The 18,875-nt window shown below is 36.2% G+C and overlaps 3 protein-coding genes across 3 annotated transcripts; 1 reads left to right on the top strand and 2 right to left on the bottom strand.

Moving 5' to 3' along the window:
- Positions 1 to 804: 804 nt before the first annotated feature.
- LOC140861985 (uncharacterized) lies at positions 805 to 2,946 on the bottom strand. Its single transcript, XM_073264984.1, has 2 exons — positions 1,640 to 2,946; positions 805 to 1,537 (listed from the first exon to the last, which is right to left on the bottom strand). Exons 1-2 carry the CDS (start codon positions 2,944 to 2,946, stop codon positions 805 to 807), a joined length of 2,040 nt encoding a protein of 679 aa, XP_073121085.1.
- Positions 2,947 to 6,641: 3,695 nt separating this feature from the next.
- On the top strand, positions 6,642 to 8,512 carry LOC140864682 (threonine synthase, chloroplastic-like). Its single transcript, XM_073268980.1, has one exon. The coding sequence runs from the start codon at positions 6,703 to 6,705 to the stop codon at positions 8,272 to 8,274; it is 1,572 nt and encodes a 523-aa protein (XP_073125081.1). The 5' UTR covers positions 6,642 to 6,702; the 3' UTR covers positions 8,275 to 8,512.
- Positions 8,513 to 11,533: 3,021 nt separating this feature from the next.
- Positions 11,534 to 12,233, bottom strand: LOC140866832 (mitochondrial import inner membrane translocase subunit TIM23-2-like). Its single transcript, XM_073271886.1, has one exon. It carries the CDS (start codon positions 12,195 to 12,197, stop codon positions 11,682 to 11,684), a length of 516 nt encoding a protein of 171 aa, XP_073127987.1. The 5' UTR covers positions 12,198 to 12,233; the 3' UTR covers positions 11,534 to 11,681.
- Between the last annotated feature and the right edge of the window lie 6,642 nt (positions 12,234 to 18,875).

Below are 18,875 nucleotides of genomic sequence, written 5' to 3'. Positions count from 1 at the left end.
TTCACCAGGAATTGCCTTAGCCAACACAGGGAGTTCAGCTAAATAGCTTTTTAGGTCATCAAATGCCTTCCCGCATTCATCATCCCATTCAAATTTCTTGGCTTTACGAAGAACTTTGAAGAAAGGTAGACTTCTATGAGCTGATCTTGATATAAATCGAGACAAGGCTGCTATCCTTCCTGCCAACCTCTGAACTTCTTGCAGATTACGAGGAGCAAACATGGATCGGATAGCCTGCACCTTCTCAGGATTGGCCTCTATGCCCCTCTCAGTAACCATGTACCCCAAAAACTTACCTCCCCTAACTCCAAATACACACTTCTCCGGATTAAGTTTCACCTGATAAGCTCTTAAAGTCGAGAAAGTCTCCTCGAGGTCGGCCAACAATCCCACATCATCCTGAGGCTTCACCAGAATATCATCCACATAAACTTCCACATTTCTGCCAATTTGGGAGGCGAACACTCTATCCATGAGCCTTTGATAAGTGGCCCCTGCATTTTTCAAACCAAAAGGCATCACTCTGTAACAAAAAGTTTCATGAGAGGTAGTGAAACTTACTTTGTCCTGATCTTCCTCCGCCAAAGGAATTTGGTGATACCCCTGATATGCATCCATGAAGCATAAGTACTGATGACCTGCCGTACAGTCAACCAATTGATCGATTCGAGGCAGTGGATAACAATCTTTGGGGCATGCCTTATTCAAGTCTCTGAAATCGACACACATCCTCTACTTGCCTGAACTCTTAGGGACCAAGACCACATTTGATAACCAAGTAGGGAACTGCACTTCCCTAATGTGTCATGCCTCAAGGAGCTCATCCACTTCTTTTTTAATAACCTTATCCTTTTCTGGTCCAAAGTGTCTCTTCTTCTGTTTTATCGGTCTCACTCCCGCAAGAGTGTTGAGTCGATGAACCATAATTTCCGCACTAACCCCTTTGAGCTCTGACACAGACCAAGCAAAAACATCCTTGTTCTTCTTCAAGCAGTCAACCAGTCTTTGCTTCATTGATGGGACGAGATCAGCAGCTAATTTAACAATCTGAGCTCCCGGGCTTAATTCCACCTTCTCATTACCTTCTTCAGACATCAAAAGCACCTTCTGAACAAACACCCTCGATGTCCGACCTACTGAAACCATTCCTACTTCCCTCCTCTTCTTCTTTGCATCAATCTTCACCTCATTCACATAACATAACCGAGCTGCCTTCTGATCACCCCGAACAACCCCCACTTCTCTTCCACTTGGGAACTTCAACTTCTGATGATAGGTGGATTCCACAGCTCGGAAATCACTCAGGGCAGGGCGCCCCAATATTCCATTGAAAGAGGATGGTGCATCCACCACGGTGAAGCAAGCCATTTTGGTTACTCTCTGCTCTCCATTTCCAAGAGATAATGGGAGCACTATTTGTCCCAACAGTTGCAAAGCATGACCCGTGAACCCATACAACTCCGTGGTGATTGGGTCCAACTCAAATCCTTCCAACTTCATTTGATCAAGGGTTTCTTTGAAGATAATGTTTACTGAGCTACCAGTATCAACAAAGATGCGAGCCACATCATAATTGGCTATGGTCAAGGTGACCAATAAGGGATCATTATGAGGTACCACCACATCCTTTAAATCTTACCTTCCAAAACTAATGTCCGGATCAGTAAGACAGCTAAGCTGATAATTTACCTCAAAATTTTCCAATCTGCGCCCGTGAGCTTTGCGAGCCCTTCCTGAATCTCCATCTGTAGTGCCTCCTGAAATCATATTGATCATGCCCCTATGAGGGTGATTTGCAATTTGCTCAACCCTATCTTCCTGACCATTTCGTGGAGCTCTTCTTTGATTATCAGGTTGGTTTCCCCTTACTTCATTTCCCTGATCCCTCCATTGAGGAGCTCGGCCTTGGCGAGGAGGATTTGCCCTCCGAGTCAGCTCAGCCCTGAGTCGAGCATCCTCACAAATAATTATCTGCACCTCCTCGCCTAGCCTCTGGCAGTCATTAGTGATATGCCCATACTCCTGATGAAAGTCACAAAACTTGTTGGATGGTGGTAACCGCGGGCCTTTCTCAGCATTTCGAGGCCTCACAAGCGCTCGCCTATGCTCACAGACTTGCATTGCCTTCTCCAGGCTTAACGAGAGTGGTACGTAAGGGTAGGGTCCCTTAGCCCTGTTCATCTCTTCCGCAACCCTTTTTCTTCCAACTTCTGCCTTCCCTTCTACCTTTGCTCCTATCTTGGTACTTGGCTTATTCCCAGACGTTCCTTCATGTCTCCTTTGCCTCTGTGCATCCTCCAAATTCACATACTTCTCAGCTCGACTAAGGAGCTCATCATAAGTCAAAGGAGGCTTCTTGACCAAAGATTTGAAAAAATCTCCTCCCCTAAACCCTTGAGTGAAAGAGTTTACCAAGGTATCAGCAGTGGCCGCAGGTACTTCCAAAGCTGCTGTATTGAAGCGCTGAACATACTCCCTCAAAGGTTCCACCTCAGATTGCTTCAGATTAAACAAACTAAGAGAGGTCTTCAAATATTTTTTTCTACTCGCAAATTGGTGTAAAAATGCTGAGCTGAAGTCATTGAAACTTTGAATGCTACTAGGCTGTAAAAGGTTGAACCATTGCTGAGCTGATCTCACCAGAGTGGTGAGGAAGACCCGGCATTCAATTGCATCCGTATATCTGTGCAACAGGGCTGCATTTTCAAACCTTCCCAAATGTTCCTCTGGATCTAAGCTCCCATCATACTCCCCTAAGGCAGGTTGCTTAAAATTCGCAGGGAGTTCTTCATCTAAAATAGCCCGAGCAAAAGGTCTTTCCCTCTGTATCGGCCCAGGCCGACCTCCGACTTGCCGACCCAATCTCCTGATCTCTTCCCACATCGCATCCATTTGGTTTGGTTGACCTCCAGATGGAGGGGGAGGAGGTGGTGGATTCTGACCCATGGCTGTTTGCACCGTTTGAGTGATTAACTAACTGAGCTGATCTACAGTCATGTCCGCCACATTTCCTCCTCCCCTCCCTCTTCCTCTTCCTCTTCCCGCCATATCTACGCCTTAGCTTAAATTTCATACAGACGGCGCCAATTGATATACCTCAATAAAATGATCTTCTTTGATGAGCTAATTAGCCGCGCTAACAAAACTCCTCCAATAAATGATGACCTGTTGCCGACCTAAAACCACGAACAAGAGTGTTAAAGGGGGGCCGGAAGGTGTTCCGGCGTATCCCCTCCGACGCTCAAGTCAGATGCTATGATAGTGAAATATAGATAGTGGTGTGTGTACACGAGTGAAAATTAGGATCCAAATAATGAAAGTGAACTTGGTATTTATAGGAGAGGACTCTGAATCTTACGCTTACCTTCCTTATCAGGAACCTGAGAATCCCGGGATTGCAATCCCGAATATATAGGCGGATATCTCATCTGAATCTAGCTTGACCGTGAAAATATCGACATGTACATTTTATCCGAGCTGACCTGTCATCACTAAGACTCTATATTGCTGCTCCCCCGGGGGTCATATGAAAAGGGGTGAGTGCGTTATTACTGAACTCCTGAACTCGCCCTAAACATTGATCCTAACATCTTAACTAGCTCACCAAGGTTGTCGAACCCATTTACTAAGCTAACTCCCTAATAATATTGGGACTGAGCTGAGCCCCATACTCCCGAGCTGAGCTCTCGACCCGAGCTGGAAATTATGGTGGGGGAGCTTGGCCGAGCTCCGAGCTCCCGAGCTGATCTCCCGACCCGAGCTGATCTCCCAACCCGAGCTGGGAATTATGGTGGGGGAGCTTGGCCGAGCTCTGAGCTCCGAGCTCCCGAGCTGAGCTCCCGACCCGAGCTGGGAATTATGGTGGGGGAGCTTGGCCGAGCTCCGAGCTCCCGAGCTGAGCTCCCGACCCGGTTCTAGTTGATTAGGGATGTTTCTTTTATATTAGGGTTATCGATGAGCAGAGGTGGTTTCCTCCTCCGGGTATCATATATACTTAGTAAGATCTAGCTACAAATTTGATTATATAATTATATATAGAGAGAAGTTTTCAGTTGCCCAACAAATTTCTATCTACTTCATGCCCGGCCACTAAAATCCGGTGGTGGGTTTTAATTGTTTTTGTTTTTGATTTTTCGCATCACTAAAATCCACCACCGGGTTTTAGTATTTCAATATTTACATAAAATTTTGAAAATAAATTTAACAAAACACAAATGAAAAATTTTAATAACAATTCCAAAGATAAATGTTCCCATGTAGGGTAAAATAATAAATAAACTATATTAACATGAATTTACTTAAATAAATTGGCTGAAGAAATTTTATTTTTATTATAACTTCGATAAAAATAAAATGTGTGTACAATCTTGGGACCCTATATCTAACTAATTTTTCTAAAATAAACATTTTTCATTTGTTTGAAACCAACACATATTTTTTTATAACTAAATTAACATTAACTTGACCAAACTAAAAAATCATAGACGCGCATCTAAGAAAATACTAAACATCAAATTAATTAAAATAATAATACTACATTAAAATTTTAAAATTAGATTTTGAAAAGGTAACATTTGTCATGTTATTAGAACAAAATTAATATTTGATATTTTAACAAAATTATACTTATATTTGATATTTTAACAAAATTAATATTTTAACAAAATTAATATATTTAGAGTCAAATATATTTTTAAAGCCATCAAAAATTATGTCAAAAATATTTGTAATTATTTTTCGGCAGTTTATAGTTGTTGTTCATATTATATATAATTTCTTATTTTAGGTGATACTCGTTAAAATTGAAGTATACAATTCAATGTTCAGATCCAACTTAAGCTCAAAGCTAAGTCAGAAGTGAACCTGAAACCAATCAATTGTTAAAGGAAGTCGGAAGAGTATCCACTCCGACGCGTAAATCAGAATCAAAAAATAATTAACCGAAAAGGATTACTTGGGCGCCCTAAAAAATGAAAGTAATAAGTTGTAAATACGAGAAAATCCAATATTTATAAAAAAGAATGCAGGTGACCACACCTTAATATAAGGGGACCATGAACATGTAGCTCACGCAAGGGCGAGGTCCGAGCTAGGGGCTTCACCACAACTTGGGCGAGATCCACCCTCATACATTCCTCTGCCATTGTCGTCCCCTTCTACTTAGAGCTTGGACAATGGGCAAGAAAGCCCACGCGAGGAAGTGGGTTTCCTCACCCATCTTCGTCTCTCGACCCTTCAAGGGGCGAGAACCTTGCAAGCGGATGTTATCCGCATGCGAGGATGGTGTGGGCCCCGCGCGGAGACCCTCCGCGCGAGGAATCCGTTGCTTTTTTTTTTTAATTATTTTTTTAAAATAAAAAATAAAGATCTAACTGCCAAAAAATCTGGCCGTTGAGATCATACGGCCAGCCATTTTAAATTATTAAAAATAATTTAAAAATATTTTTAAAATTAAATTAATAATAATATAATTTTAAATTAAATATAAAAGAGTGGATGAAATCATTTGGTCGTTATAGATCAATGGTCAATATTATTTTAGCATTCAATATTTTTTTAAAAATAGATAAATCATTTTAAATTGGATAAAATGTCCAACGAACCATTCAAATATTTTTTTGTAATATTTAAAATTAATTATATGTAATTTTAATTTTTTTAATTGTACAAATTTATTTTGTGTTTCAATAAAGATATATTTAATAAAATAAAAAAAATAATATTTCATCATGCTCTCTACAACATCATATCACCCTCGACCAAACAATGAAATACTCATTGTTGATAATACATCATTATGCAATGAAGTTACCAACTTCATTTAACCAACATCATTTCATCATTGAACATGCTCTTATTTGTTCTCCTTTTCATTCTATAATCCTATTTGATAAAAAAATATCATAAAAACTATTTTAATCAATTTTTTTGTTATCTATGACTGTCATATATATATATATATATATATATATTTATATATATAATATACATACATAATTTTTTTAAAATATTTTATTTTTTTATATTCCATTTTTAATCAAAAGATTGTTTTTTTAAAAATATTTAGCTATATATATTATAATTCTTTAAATATATTTTTGAACATTTGTCTTAATTTTTTCGCCTTTTGTTTTTATTTTTCCAAATTTTAGATTCGTCGTTATTTTTTAAACCTTCCTTCCATTCATTTTTTTTCAAAACAATTGTGAAACGGAAGGGGAAAATTTTTAATATACAAATTTTAATTTTTTTTAATACTAATTGAACTGAATTAAAATCGAATACTTATCTCGATAACTCAATTAACCGATTTGTTCTTTAAAAATAATAATTTAAAAAATCGTCAAACTAAGATTGAATAAGAGATTTTTATCATAGAAAAACATGTTATAGTTTAAAAAATTTAAAATAAAAAAATTGTTTGTATATTAAATATACAAAATTTCAATAAATATTATAAATTACATATAAATTTTAATATAAAAAAACAAAATTTAACTATTTATTATTCGATTAATCGATTCAATTGAATTTTCCAAAATTAATACCTAACCGATTGAAAAAATGAAAAATAAGAATAAAAAAAAGTATTATATATAACCCATTCAAGAAAATAATAGATCTCTTACTTAAAAGCAACACCTAACACACTAGCAGCTGCCAACGAACTAAGCATACTCCCAGCCAGACCTGGAATCGACAATGGCGGCTCCTCCCATCTTCAGATCCTCCTTCCTCTGCCCCCAGCCGCTTCCCCACCACTCATCAGCCATCTCTCCTGAGATTCGTCTCACCCCGGTTATCAGAGCCACTGCCACGTCCCCCGGTTCCGCCGCCGTACCCTCATCCAACAACGTCAAGAGCCGCCGCTCGGCAGATGAGAACATTCGCGACGAGGCCCGACGTCACACGTCATCCCATAGCTTCTCCGCAAAGTACGTCCCGTTCAACGCCGAACCCACGTCTAGTGAATTCTATTCACTCGACGAGATCGTCTACAGAAGCCGATCCGGCGGCCTGCTAGACGTTCAGCATGATATGGAGGCGTTGAAGAAATTTGACGGCGAGTATTGGCGTACGTTGTTTGATTCACGCGTGGGCAAGACGACTTGGCCTTACGGGTCTGGTGTGTGGTCTAAGAAAGAATGGGTTTTGCCCGAGATCGATAGTGATGATATTGTTAGTGCATTTGAGGGGAACTCGAATCTGTTTTGGGCTGAGCGTTACGGTAAACAGTTTCTAAGCATGAATGATTTGTGGGTGAAACATTGTGGTATCAGCCACACTGGTAGCTTTAAGGATTTGGGCATGACTGTTTTGGTGAGTCAAGTTAATCGGTTGCGAAAAATGAACCGCCCAGTAGTGGGTGTTGGTTGTGCGTCAACTGGTGATACATCTGCTGCTTTATCAGCTTATTGTGCTGCGGCTGGGATTCCATCTATCGTGTTTTTGCCTGCAAACCGGATTTCTCTTGCTCAGTTAGTTCAGCCAATTGCAAATGGAGCTTTCGTGCTCAGCATTGATACGGATTTTGATGGCTGTATGCATTTGATAAGGGAGATTACCGCGGAGCTGCCTATATATTTGGCAAATTCACTGAATAGCTTGAGATTAGAAGGCCAGAAAACTGCAGCTATTGAAATTTTGCAACAGTTCGATTGGCAAGTTCCTGATTGGGTGATTGTTCCTGGTGGAAATCTTGGTAATATATATGCATTTTACAAAGGGTTCCGAATGTGCAAAGAACTGGGGCTAGTTGATAAGATCCCTAGGCTTGTTTGTGCTCAGGCAGCGAATGCCAATCCTCTATACTTGCACTACAAATCAGGCTGGAAGGACTTTAAGGCTGTCAAGGCGGGAACAACTTTTGCATCAGCTATTCAGATTGGCGATCCGGTTTCTATTGATAGAGCGGTGTATGCACTGAAGAATTCAGATGGGATTGTCGAGGAAGCAACAGAAGAGGAGTTGATGGATGCTATGGCGCAGGCCGACTCTACTGGGATGTTTATATGTCCGCACACTGGTGTGGCATTGAGTGCATTGATAAAATTGAGGAATAGAGGGATTATTGCACCAACAGACAGGACCGTGGTGGTGAGTACTGCTCATGGATTGAAGTTTACACAGTCCAAGGTTGATTACCATTCCCATGAGATCAAAGAAATGGCTTGCCGGTATGCAAATCCGCCTGTGCAAGTTAAGGCGGATTTTGGGTTGGTTATGGACGTTCTGAAGAAGTATTTGCTCAACAAGGATTCCAAAATGCATTGAGTGCTTGAAATGTGTTGTTTTGTTTTCCTTTTAGTCTTGAACAGGGGCTGGTTAGCAAGCTGTAGAGACTCAAACTACTTTGACCTTTATCATTGTTGCTTGGTACACCAATCATGCAAACATAGATGTACTTTGTACCTGGAATCTGAATAATGGATATGCATGATAGGATTTTTACTTTAAGAGCTGTATCATTTCATGATTGTAATGGAATTTTTGCTTTTAATTAACAGTGTTTTGAGTTTATCATTTGTTTTTGAAGCCTTTATCAATAATAGCATGCAGTCATGCTACTGTTTTTTTGTTTTTGTTACTTTCTTTCTGTGTCGTCTTTTCTATGAAGTTCAATTAATTTATGCATGAAATGCTATCTTTTAGTCTGCTTCAAATGGTGCTTTACTGTTCCCCCTCCACTGGCCCATTGCTGGAGGGGCTGCACCCACTCAGTTGCCTCAGATTAGCTCTATTGAGAACTAATCTGGTCACGGAATTTGGCTGAAATCTTGGTTGGATTCCTTGCTTTTGCATGGCCATCTCTCTGAGAAGAATTCACCGCCAAAGTAACTCTGTTGGTTGTCATGCCATTTGCTTCCTGTCTAGTGCTGCCTTCTAATCGAGAATCAGAAGTGAAATGGAAATGGGAGAACGGAATTTGTTTCCAAAACAATGGGAATTTGATAATTAAGGCACTTTTCATAGAGCAGCATTATTTCAGAGTGTGTATTCTTTATCCCTACAATTCTTGCCCTGTTTTTTGTGTTTCAGTTTAGTTCTTGCCTTCTTGGTAAGAACCTTCACCTATTCTCTCTATCCGGTTTGAGGAATAGGTTCAAATTTTTGTATGAGGTAATTGTTCAGGTATCAAGAACTAGTATACTCGAGAATCTTGCAGTTGCAAGGGCATGTGGTTGGAATAGAGGATATTTTGTTATAAAAAACTTGTATTGTGAGGAGGTTGAGAAGGGTTTCCCTTGTAACCATTGCATCCCGTATGGTGAAAAGATCCTATTCTTGAGGGTTTCCTACTGAATCTTGTCGAGGCTTTGGTTTTCTGTTTTTCACAGGATCTTCTCAACAAGGTAAACCTTGTTGGTTGGAATCATGGGATTCAATTTGTTTCTTTATTTTGTGGGCTAATTGCTAAAAGTCATAAAACCCCCTAAGAAATATTAATAGGCTAATACATCAATGTAGCACATTTCACCCCTATGTTATACAAACTCGGGCACATTTATACCCTCTCATAGAGGTTTTTATGCTAATTTTTTTAAAACATAGGGTCTAACATGTTATTAATTTTACAAAGGGTGTTTTATGTCTTTTAGACTTTTCACAGGGTGTGTGGATGCAATTAGCCTTTTATTTTGTTTTTGGTTTATATTTTTGAAGGTTAGATGCTATAATCCTGTCAAATCTGATTCCTCTTGATATTCTCCTGTTTTAGTTGTTTTCTTTCAAGGATCGAACTTAGTTTAATTATCCAGGAACATTGGTCTTTACGCCTTTTGCAATCTTCCGGAGTTTCTTGTTAGAAAACTGATTAATAGATGAAGATATTAACAATGATGGTTTAAATAGTTTTGCCATGACAATTTATTGGTTTGGCATCAGGAAGTCTAACTATAGGGTAATTTCTACTCCAGTTCAATTACACTCAGCTTAGTTAATCTAGCTTAGTTAATCCTGCTAGTAAAAGAAAACTTGGGAGCAAAACAACGCTCACGATAAAAAAACAAAAAAACAAAAAAACACAGATACATGTGTGTGTCGTAAATGCAGATGGTGGGAACTGATGCTCTGAATATTTCGGTCACTGGATGGATACACAGAATCAATGAAGTTCTCTAACACCACTAATTTACAGTCCGTGACTCTGAATTATGGTGCCAAAATGAATGGCCAATGTAGGTTCACGGATGGTCAACCCCACCAACTTTCTTGTATATAAACTAGCATATAGCTAGATATGGAGAGAGCCACAAAAACTCTCTAATAATCAATGGATTTCTCCTATAGAAAGTTTGCAATTTTCAGTATGTTCTTTATGGTGTCTTTGCTGGGCACCAACATCAATGTTTTAGAGTTGGCCGATGCCCAAATGGTTTGCAATATGACCTTCGAGGGTCTCATGGCGTGTGAGCCAGCGGCTGCGCTCCCAACTCCTCCAATGCCCTCGACCACCTGTTGCTCCGCCCTCTCCCATGCAAACATGACGTGCCTCTGCTCTTTCAAGAACTCGAAGACGTTGCCTTCACTCGGTATTGATCCGACTCTTGCCATGCAGCTCCCCGAAAAGTGCAAGCTCTCCCATCCAGCACAATGCTAGAAGGGTTACTTGAAAATTAAGACTACTCGAGTATTATAAAACTTGAGAGTGGGCAAGGGTGTTTGATCTATCCTAAGGAGCAATTTACATCTGTGGATGCATCGTGTCTGTGTTATGAGCTCTTCTAGGTTTTCGTCTTTTGTGTAGTGTGTGCCTATTTGGTCAATGGAGTACAACAACAAAAAAATTTGTGTGTTCTTGTTTGAACCCTACGCTACTATAATAATGGAGAGATCTTGTTTGCAATATGTTTAGGTAAAATCAACTTCAATAAAAGAGAGTGCAAACAATATTTATTTAGTATAAAAAATTTAACACAAACGTACTCCGTGTTCATTGTGCGGCTCCATTATATCTGTTCAAATCCTTGACCCTTGATCAGTAAATGACTAAATGGCAGGTTATGTTCTTTTAGTGTCAATTTAAAATTCATTTTGTTAACCATTTTAAGCACATTTAAGTTGAACACCTTTCATTCGTTGTAAATAGGATTTAAAGTAAAACATAATAATAAATTAATAATAATCAAGAAATCCTTGTTAGTTTATTTTTATCATCCTAAAACGGTGGAGAGGAAACTGAACACAGAACATCCCTGTCAAAAATAGTAGGAAAAACTATAGTTATCAAGTTGGTAAGAGCATCTTCGAGTATCTCATGCGACCTTTTATAGCTCGGATCAAATGAAATATATGTCTCACATAATTAACCACGTTCGTGTAAACGTCTCGCAAGAGTATCTCATGCCATGAATGGATCTATTCTACAATGGCTTCAAACCCAGGCATGCACCATGTGTGCCTCTAACAAGTATGTGAAAGAGCTTGCAGAAAAATGTAAAAGCAACAATTACCAACAAACTGACAAAGAGCATATCACACCACTCATCATTCCGAGTAAATTAGTGGATGATTAAAATAGAAAGATAGCAAATTCATGTAATCTAAAAATAAATAAACTAAATAAAAGTTGCATTCAACTGAATATGCTACAAATTAGATGCACTTCTGCATGATTAATAATCAAAACTGAGCCCTTTCAGTGCCCACCATCATCAGATAAAGACAAAAAGATATAAAACTCAAACGGGCACATATCGCTTCAGCGCCTGCTTCCCCGCGACAGCAATCCCCACAATCACGCCGCCGATGGCCCCCGCCACGGCGGCGGACCTCGGCCCCGCCGCTGCCTTGTAAAGTGCTCCAGTTCCCAACCCAGCCACGATGCTGTTGAAGATGTCATCTTTGTCCCTGAAAGCCACCATCCCACTCTCGAGAGCGGCGTACATAAGCCCAATGACCCCGCACCGATTCCCGAACTGTCGACCCGTGTGACCAGATCCGTTTAAAATCCGATTGATTTTGAGCTTGGTGGTGTCGGTTAGCTCGATGGACTTGACGCCGGAGACAAAACCCCTGGCAGCACCGGCGGAGGAGCCGGCAAGGTAGCCGATACCGGTGTAATAGGTGAGATTCTCGCCCCAGGAGCGGCGCTGCGCGAGAGACTCCTCTTGGAAAAGGTATTCGGGGTGTATATTTTGGTAAGGGTTGTATAGCCGGCGAGCTGAATCGTCGTCTGGTCGTGAGTGAAAGGCCATTGTTTGAGAGGGATTTTGCTTTTTCTTGCTGTAGGGTTCAACCAGAGGTTTTACTTCAAACCAAATACCTATATATATATATATATATAATATATATATATATATATATATATATATTTATATATATTCGTAAAAAAGATATAAAAAAATTAAACTAATTATAATTAGAGTTATTTGCACTAAACACCCTTGTAAAATATTGAAAATGCACACTTCTCCCCTGTGAAATTTTAATAGGCATCTTCAACCCTAATCTTTTAAAAAATTAGCACACTCGCCCCTTTAGATGAGTGATTGTTGCGCACGCGCCCCTCATGCGATTGGGCAAAGATTTTGATATTTTTTTTGCACCAAATACCCCTGTGAAATATAAAAAATGCATATTTGACCCTTGTGAAAATAATTTTTAAATCTATTCAACCCATAATATACAATTTTTTTATTAAAATCTAATTATAAAATATTTAGCAAACATTTTTCGTTTTATTAATTTTATTTTTAATTTTAAATTTATTATGATTATATAATTGTTTTCTAAAAAATATAATTATTTTATCTTGTTATCATTATTTTATTAAATTTTCTTTTTGTTTCCAACTTTCAGATTAAAAATTCATTCATAAACGATATTTAAATATCTAAAAGTACCAAAATGTTAAATCAAAATGATAATTTTATGGATATTACTTTTTAATTTAAGATTATAGATTTTTGAACCAAAATCTAAATTTTTTAAAATCCAATGCAGAATTTGCATTAAATTATAATACACAATATGTATTAAGATCTAATTATAAATATTTTTCAAACATTTTTAATTTTTTTATTTTTTAATTTAAATTTATAATTTATAATTTATTTATTTCTAAAAAAAATTATTACTTTATCTCATTATCATTATTTTATCAAATCACTTCGTGTTTTCAACTTTTTCATTAAACATGATTAATAAATAAGGATTTAAATATCTAAAAATACCAAAATATTAAACTAAATGATAATTTCATTAATGTTACTTTTTCGATTTAGAATTACATAAACATGTTATTTTTTTATTATTTATTACAAATTGTGCAATGCATATTCTCGAGAAATTTAAATTTTGGTTCAATAATATATAGTCCTAAATCGAAAAAACAATATGTTTGAACTTATCGGTTTAGTTCAATATTTTGGTACTTGAAATTATTTAAATACTTGTTTATGAATGCATGTTTAATGAAAAAGTTGGAAACAAGAAGAAAGTTTAATAAAATAATGATAACAAGATAAAAGAATAATATTTTTTAGAAAATAATTATATAATCATAATAAATTTAAAATTCAAAATAAAATTAATAAAACAAAAAGTGTTTGCTAAATATTTTATAATTAAATTTTAATGAAAATTGTGTATTATGGGTTGAATAGATTTAAAAATTATTTTCACAGGGGTCAAATATGCATTTTTAATATTTCACAGGGGTATTTGTTGCAAAAAAAAATATCAAAATCTTTGCCCAGTCGCATGAGGGGCGCGTGCGCAACAATCACTCATATGAAGGGGCGAGTGTACTAATTTTTTAAAAGGTTGGGGTTGAAAATGTCTATTAAAATTTCACAGGGAAGAAGTGTACATTTTCAATATTTTACAGGGGTGTTTGATGCAAATAACTCATTATTATTATCATATTCTTTTTCAAATAAAAAAATATTTGTTTTTCTATTTCTAGTATGAAAATAACCACGCTCTTATCAAAGCAAAATATTTAAACAAAAACTAGATAACACACCAACAAAAAAATTTATTTTCTCAAAAATAAAATATTCTCAATAGGACATAAAAAAAAAATTTAATTTTAAGAATAAAAATTCGTTCAAGAGGAGGAGAAACATTTTTGACAAGTTTACAAAGTTGATAATGTTGAAAATATATATAAATATATATTATTATTTATTGTTGAATGTTGAAGGTTGAAAGTTGAAAATTGAGTTGTAAAATATTGAAAATTAGTGTGTGATGATGTAATTAATGATGTATTAATTTTTGACTAATCTCCAATTGAGATCTATAAATAGGTCTCTCCATTTGTGTAGAAAAACACAATTGTGAAGAGAGAAAAATTTTATAAAGTGTAGAATTTGATAAATTTTGAGTTTTTGAGTTTTTACTTTTTACCGTAAATTTTTACTTTTTTACAACACGTTATCAGCACGATCGCTCGAAGGTTCTCTATATTTTCCGACGCTCCAAAATACAAGAAGAAGTCAAAAATATTCAACAAGTAAGAATTTTTATTTTACTGTTTATATATTTTTTGTATATATTAATATATAATATCATGTTATGAAAAAATAAGTTTTTTTCAAAACTTGTTATAAATCCTGGGAGGATGTTAAGACGACATCCCACACTCCCGGTAAGGGATACGACAAGTATAAAAGCCTCTAAGGTTTTTAAACAATAACGTGATATATATTTATTATGTATATATATATTAACTATATTAATATATAATTTCATGTTATTATATAAAAGGTTGTCTATGATACTGACCTTATAATAACGTGATATGATATATATTATTGTGTATTTATATACTAACCATATTTGTATAATCTCATGTTATTATATAAAAGGTTGTCTACGACACCGATCTTATAATAATGTGATATGATATACTATACCTGACTTTATACTAACTATATTGGTATAATTTCACAACATTATATAAAAAGCTGTCTACGACACTGACCTTATAATAATGTGATATGATATACATAATTATTTAATTATGATTATCATTATATGCATTACATGATTATCACGAATTTTTATTCAACACATACTCAATTTTTTCTTTACCCCCAACGGTCACAAACGGTAACAAAACGGCTAGTTTTTGCCCTATAAATATGTTCACTCAAACTCATTTTCAATCACACCAAATTCATTCTTTCTCTCAAAATATTTTATCCTCGGTTTTTTCGAAGATGGAGATGATGACATTTATAAGGATATTTTTCATAACGACTATGATCATCATGCTCACGAGTCTTTTACTCACCAGCGATTTTCCAACACATATTTTTTCTCTATTTGTATACGCACTTGTAATTTACGTTCTTCCATTATTTTGTATTGTCATATTTATGGAAATTAACTAATAAAATGCATTGTTATTTTCTAGTACCACCATGTCGAACTTGGCGAAACTCGAATTCATTGCACTTGATATAACCGGAAAGAATTATATGCCATGGACCCTCGATGTAGAAATGCATCTCGAGTCATTGGGTCTTTAACGAAACTATCAAAGAAAATAACATATCATCCTCACAAGATAAAGCAAAAGCGATGATATTTTTACGCAGACATCTTGATGAGGGGTTGAAATGTGAATATTTGACCGAAAAAGACCCAATGATTTTGTGGAAAGGGTTAAAAGAACGTTTTGAGCATATACGGGAAGTTATACTTCCGACCGCACGAGATGAATGGAATAATTTAAGATTCCAAGATTTTAAAAAGGTGAGTGATTATAATTCTGCGATGTATCGAATTGTCTCACAGCTGAAATTTTGTGGGCATAATATTACTGAGATGGAAATGCTTGAAAAGACATTTTCCACATTCCACGCATCAAATATAACTCTACAACAGCAATATAGAGTGCGTGGATTTTCAAGATACTCAGAACTCATCGCATGTTTACTCGTGGCGGAAAAGAATAATGAATTGCTCATGAGAAATCATCAGTCCAGACCTACTGGTTCAACGGCATTTCCTGAAGCAAATGTCGTAAGTAAAAATGAAAACCAAAATCAAAGATATAGACAAGATTTTGGTCGAGGTCGTGGACGAGGACGTGGGCGTGGACGTGGGCGTAGAAATGATCGCGGTCGTGGTCGAGGCCGTGGATTTGAAAATAAAAGAGATAGTTATTTCAATAACTCATCTCAAAGGAACGTCACGAACCACCCACAAAAGAGGCAGCATGATAATACGGGTGAAAATGAAAATCATCCAAAAAGAACTGAGAGTGTTTGTTATAGATGTGGCACTCCAGGACATTGGTCAAGAACTTGTCGAGCCCCTGAGCATCTGTGTAAGCTCTATAAAGATTCAATAAAGGGGAAAGAAAAAGAGACCAATTTTACTGAAAACATTGACCATGCAAGTGGTTCAATGAATTTAGATGCTGCCTACTTTTTAAATGATTTCGAAGATATTGATTAAATGTACTGGTGGGAAAAGAATGTAACAATGTAATTTTTATATTGTAAAACATATTATATTTTGCATGTATTGTTTTATTCTGCAATTAAATTGTAACATATTATAATTTGCATGTATCTTTCTTAATTCATTTTATTGCATATTGTTTTTGAAGATCATTATGGAAAATGCTATGATCAAAGATGGAAATAATGCACTGGAAGTTTGCATACCAGATAGTGGTACAACGCACACTATCCTCAGAAATGAAAAATATTTCTTGGAATTAAAACCAACAAAAACAATGGTGAATACAATATCAGGTCCTGTAGACTTGATTGAAGGATGTGGCAAAGCACAATTTTTGTTACCTAATGGTACAAAATTTTTGATAAATAGTGTTTTATATTCACCACGATCACAAAGAAATTTGTTGAGTTTTAATGATATATATTCTCATGGTTATGATACGGAAACAATAACCGAAGGAAATGAGAAATATATGTGTCTTACTACATATAAATCAGGAAAGAAATATGTAGTTGAGAAATTATCAATGCTCCCTACTGGATTGAATTATACACATATAAGTCCAATCGAATTAAATATGGTTATTGGAAATTCTTCAATTCTAACAAATTGACATGATCGATTGGGACATCCTGGTTCAATAATGATGCGAAGGATTATAGAAAATACAAGTGGTCATCCACTGAAAGACCAGAAGATCTTTCAGAATAATAAGTTTCAGTGTAAAGCATGTTCTCTGGGAAAACTTATTATAAGACCATCACCAGCTAAAATCCAAAAGGAATCACCCATATTTCTTGAACGTATTCAAGGTGATATTTGTGGGCCAATTCATCCACCATGTGGACCATTTCGATACTTTATGCTTTTGATCGATGCCTCTAGCAGATGGTCACATGTATGTTTATTGTCCACTCGGAATGTGGCATTTGCAAAATTGATGGCTCAAATAATAAAATTGCGGAATCAATTTCCCGAATATACGATCAAGAAAATAAGACTTGATAATGCTGGAGAATTTACTTCCCAGACTTTTAACGACTATTGTATGTCGATGGGAATTACTGTTGAACATCCTGTAGCTCATGTTCATACACAAAATGGATTAGCTGAATCATTGATTAAACGTCTGCAGTTGATTGCTAGACCAATGATTATGAGAACGAAACTCCCTATTTCTATATGGGGACATGCAATTTTACATGCTGCTGCATTGATTCGCATCAGGCCAAGTGCATATCATAAACACTCCCCATTGCAGCTTGTATTTGGCAAAGAACCAGATATTTCTCATTTGAGAATTTTTGGATGTATGGTATATGTGCCTATTGCACCACCTCAAAGAACAAAAATGGGACCTCAAAGAAAGAATGGTATTTATATCGGCTATGATAGTCCATCAATCATTAGATATCTTGAGGCTCAGACAGGCGATGTGTTTACAGCACGGTTTGCTGATTGTCATTTTGATGAAAATAACTTCCCAATGTTAGGGGGAGAAAAGAAACACATCGAAAAAGAAATCACATGGTATGTACCATCATTATTACATTTGGATCCTAGAACTAAACAATGTGATAAAGATGTACAGCAAATTGTGCATTTGCAAAGAATAGCAAATCAAATGCCAGATGCATTTGCAGACACAAAAGGGGTAACAAAATCATATATACCTGCTGTAAATGCCCCTGCTCGAGTTGAAATTCCAAAGAAACAAAATGAAGACATTCATGATGTCATAAAACGCCTGAAGCGTGGAAGGCCAATCGGTTCAAAGGATAAAAAATCCTCGGAAAAGAAAATACATAGAGAAAAATGATGATCAGAAAATAGAAAATGGTGTTCCAGAAGAAACACACGATGATGAAAATATTTTGTCAGAACCACAAACTGACGAGAATCATGAAATCTCTATCAATTATATTAATACTGGAAAAATATGGAACCGAAAGAATGTACAAGATATTGATGAGATATTTTCGTACAATGTGGCATGTGACATCGTAAATGAAGATAATGAACCAAAATCTTTTGGTGAATGCAAAACTCGAAAGGATTGGTCAAAATGGAAAGATGCCATCCAGGTTGAATTAAATTCGCTAAATAAACGTAGTGTTTTTGGACCTATAGTCCTTACACCTAAAGGTGTTAAACCTGTTGGGTACAAATGAGTTTTTATTCGAAAGAGAAATGAGAAAAATGAAATAGTGAGATATAAAGCTCGACTTGTTGCACAAGGTTTTTCTCAAAGACCTGGAATTGATTATGAAGAAACATATTCTCCTGTTATGGATGCAATTACGTTTCGGTATTTGATCAGTTTAGCAGTGTCTGAAAACTTGGACATGCGTCTAATGGATGTTGTTACAGCTTATTTATATGGATCACCTGATAGTGATATATACATGAAAATCCCTGAAGGATTTAAGATGCTAGAAGCACAAAGTTCA

This window comes from Henckelia pumila, chromosome 4 (genome assembly GCF_033568475.1).
Source record: "Henckelia pumila isolate YLH828 chromosome 4, ASM3356847v2, whole genome shotgun sequence".
Lineage (NCBI taxonomy): Eukaryota > Viridiplantae > Streptophyta > Magnoliopsida > Lamiales > Gesneriaceae > Henckelia > Henckelia pumila.
The sequence above is the reverse complement of the archived record's forward strand: the minus strand, read 5'-3'. Positions and strand labels throughout refer to the sequence as shown.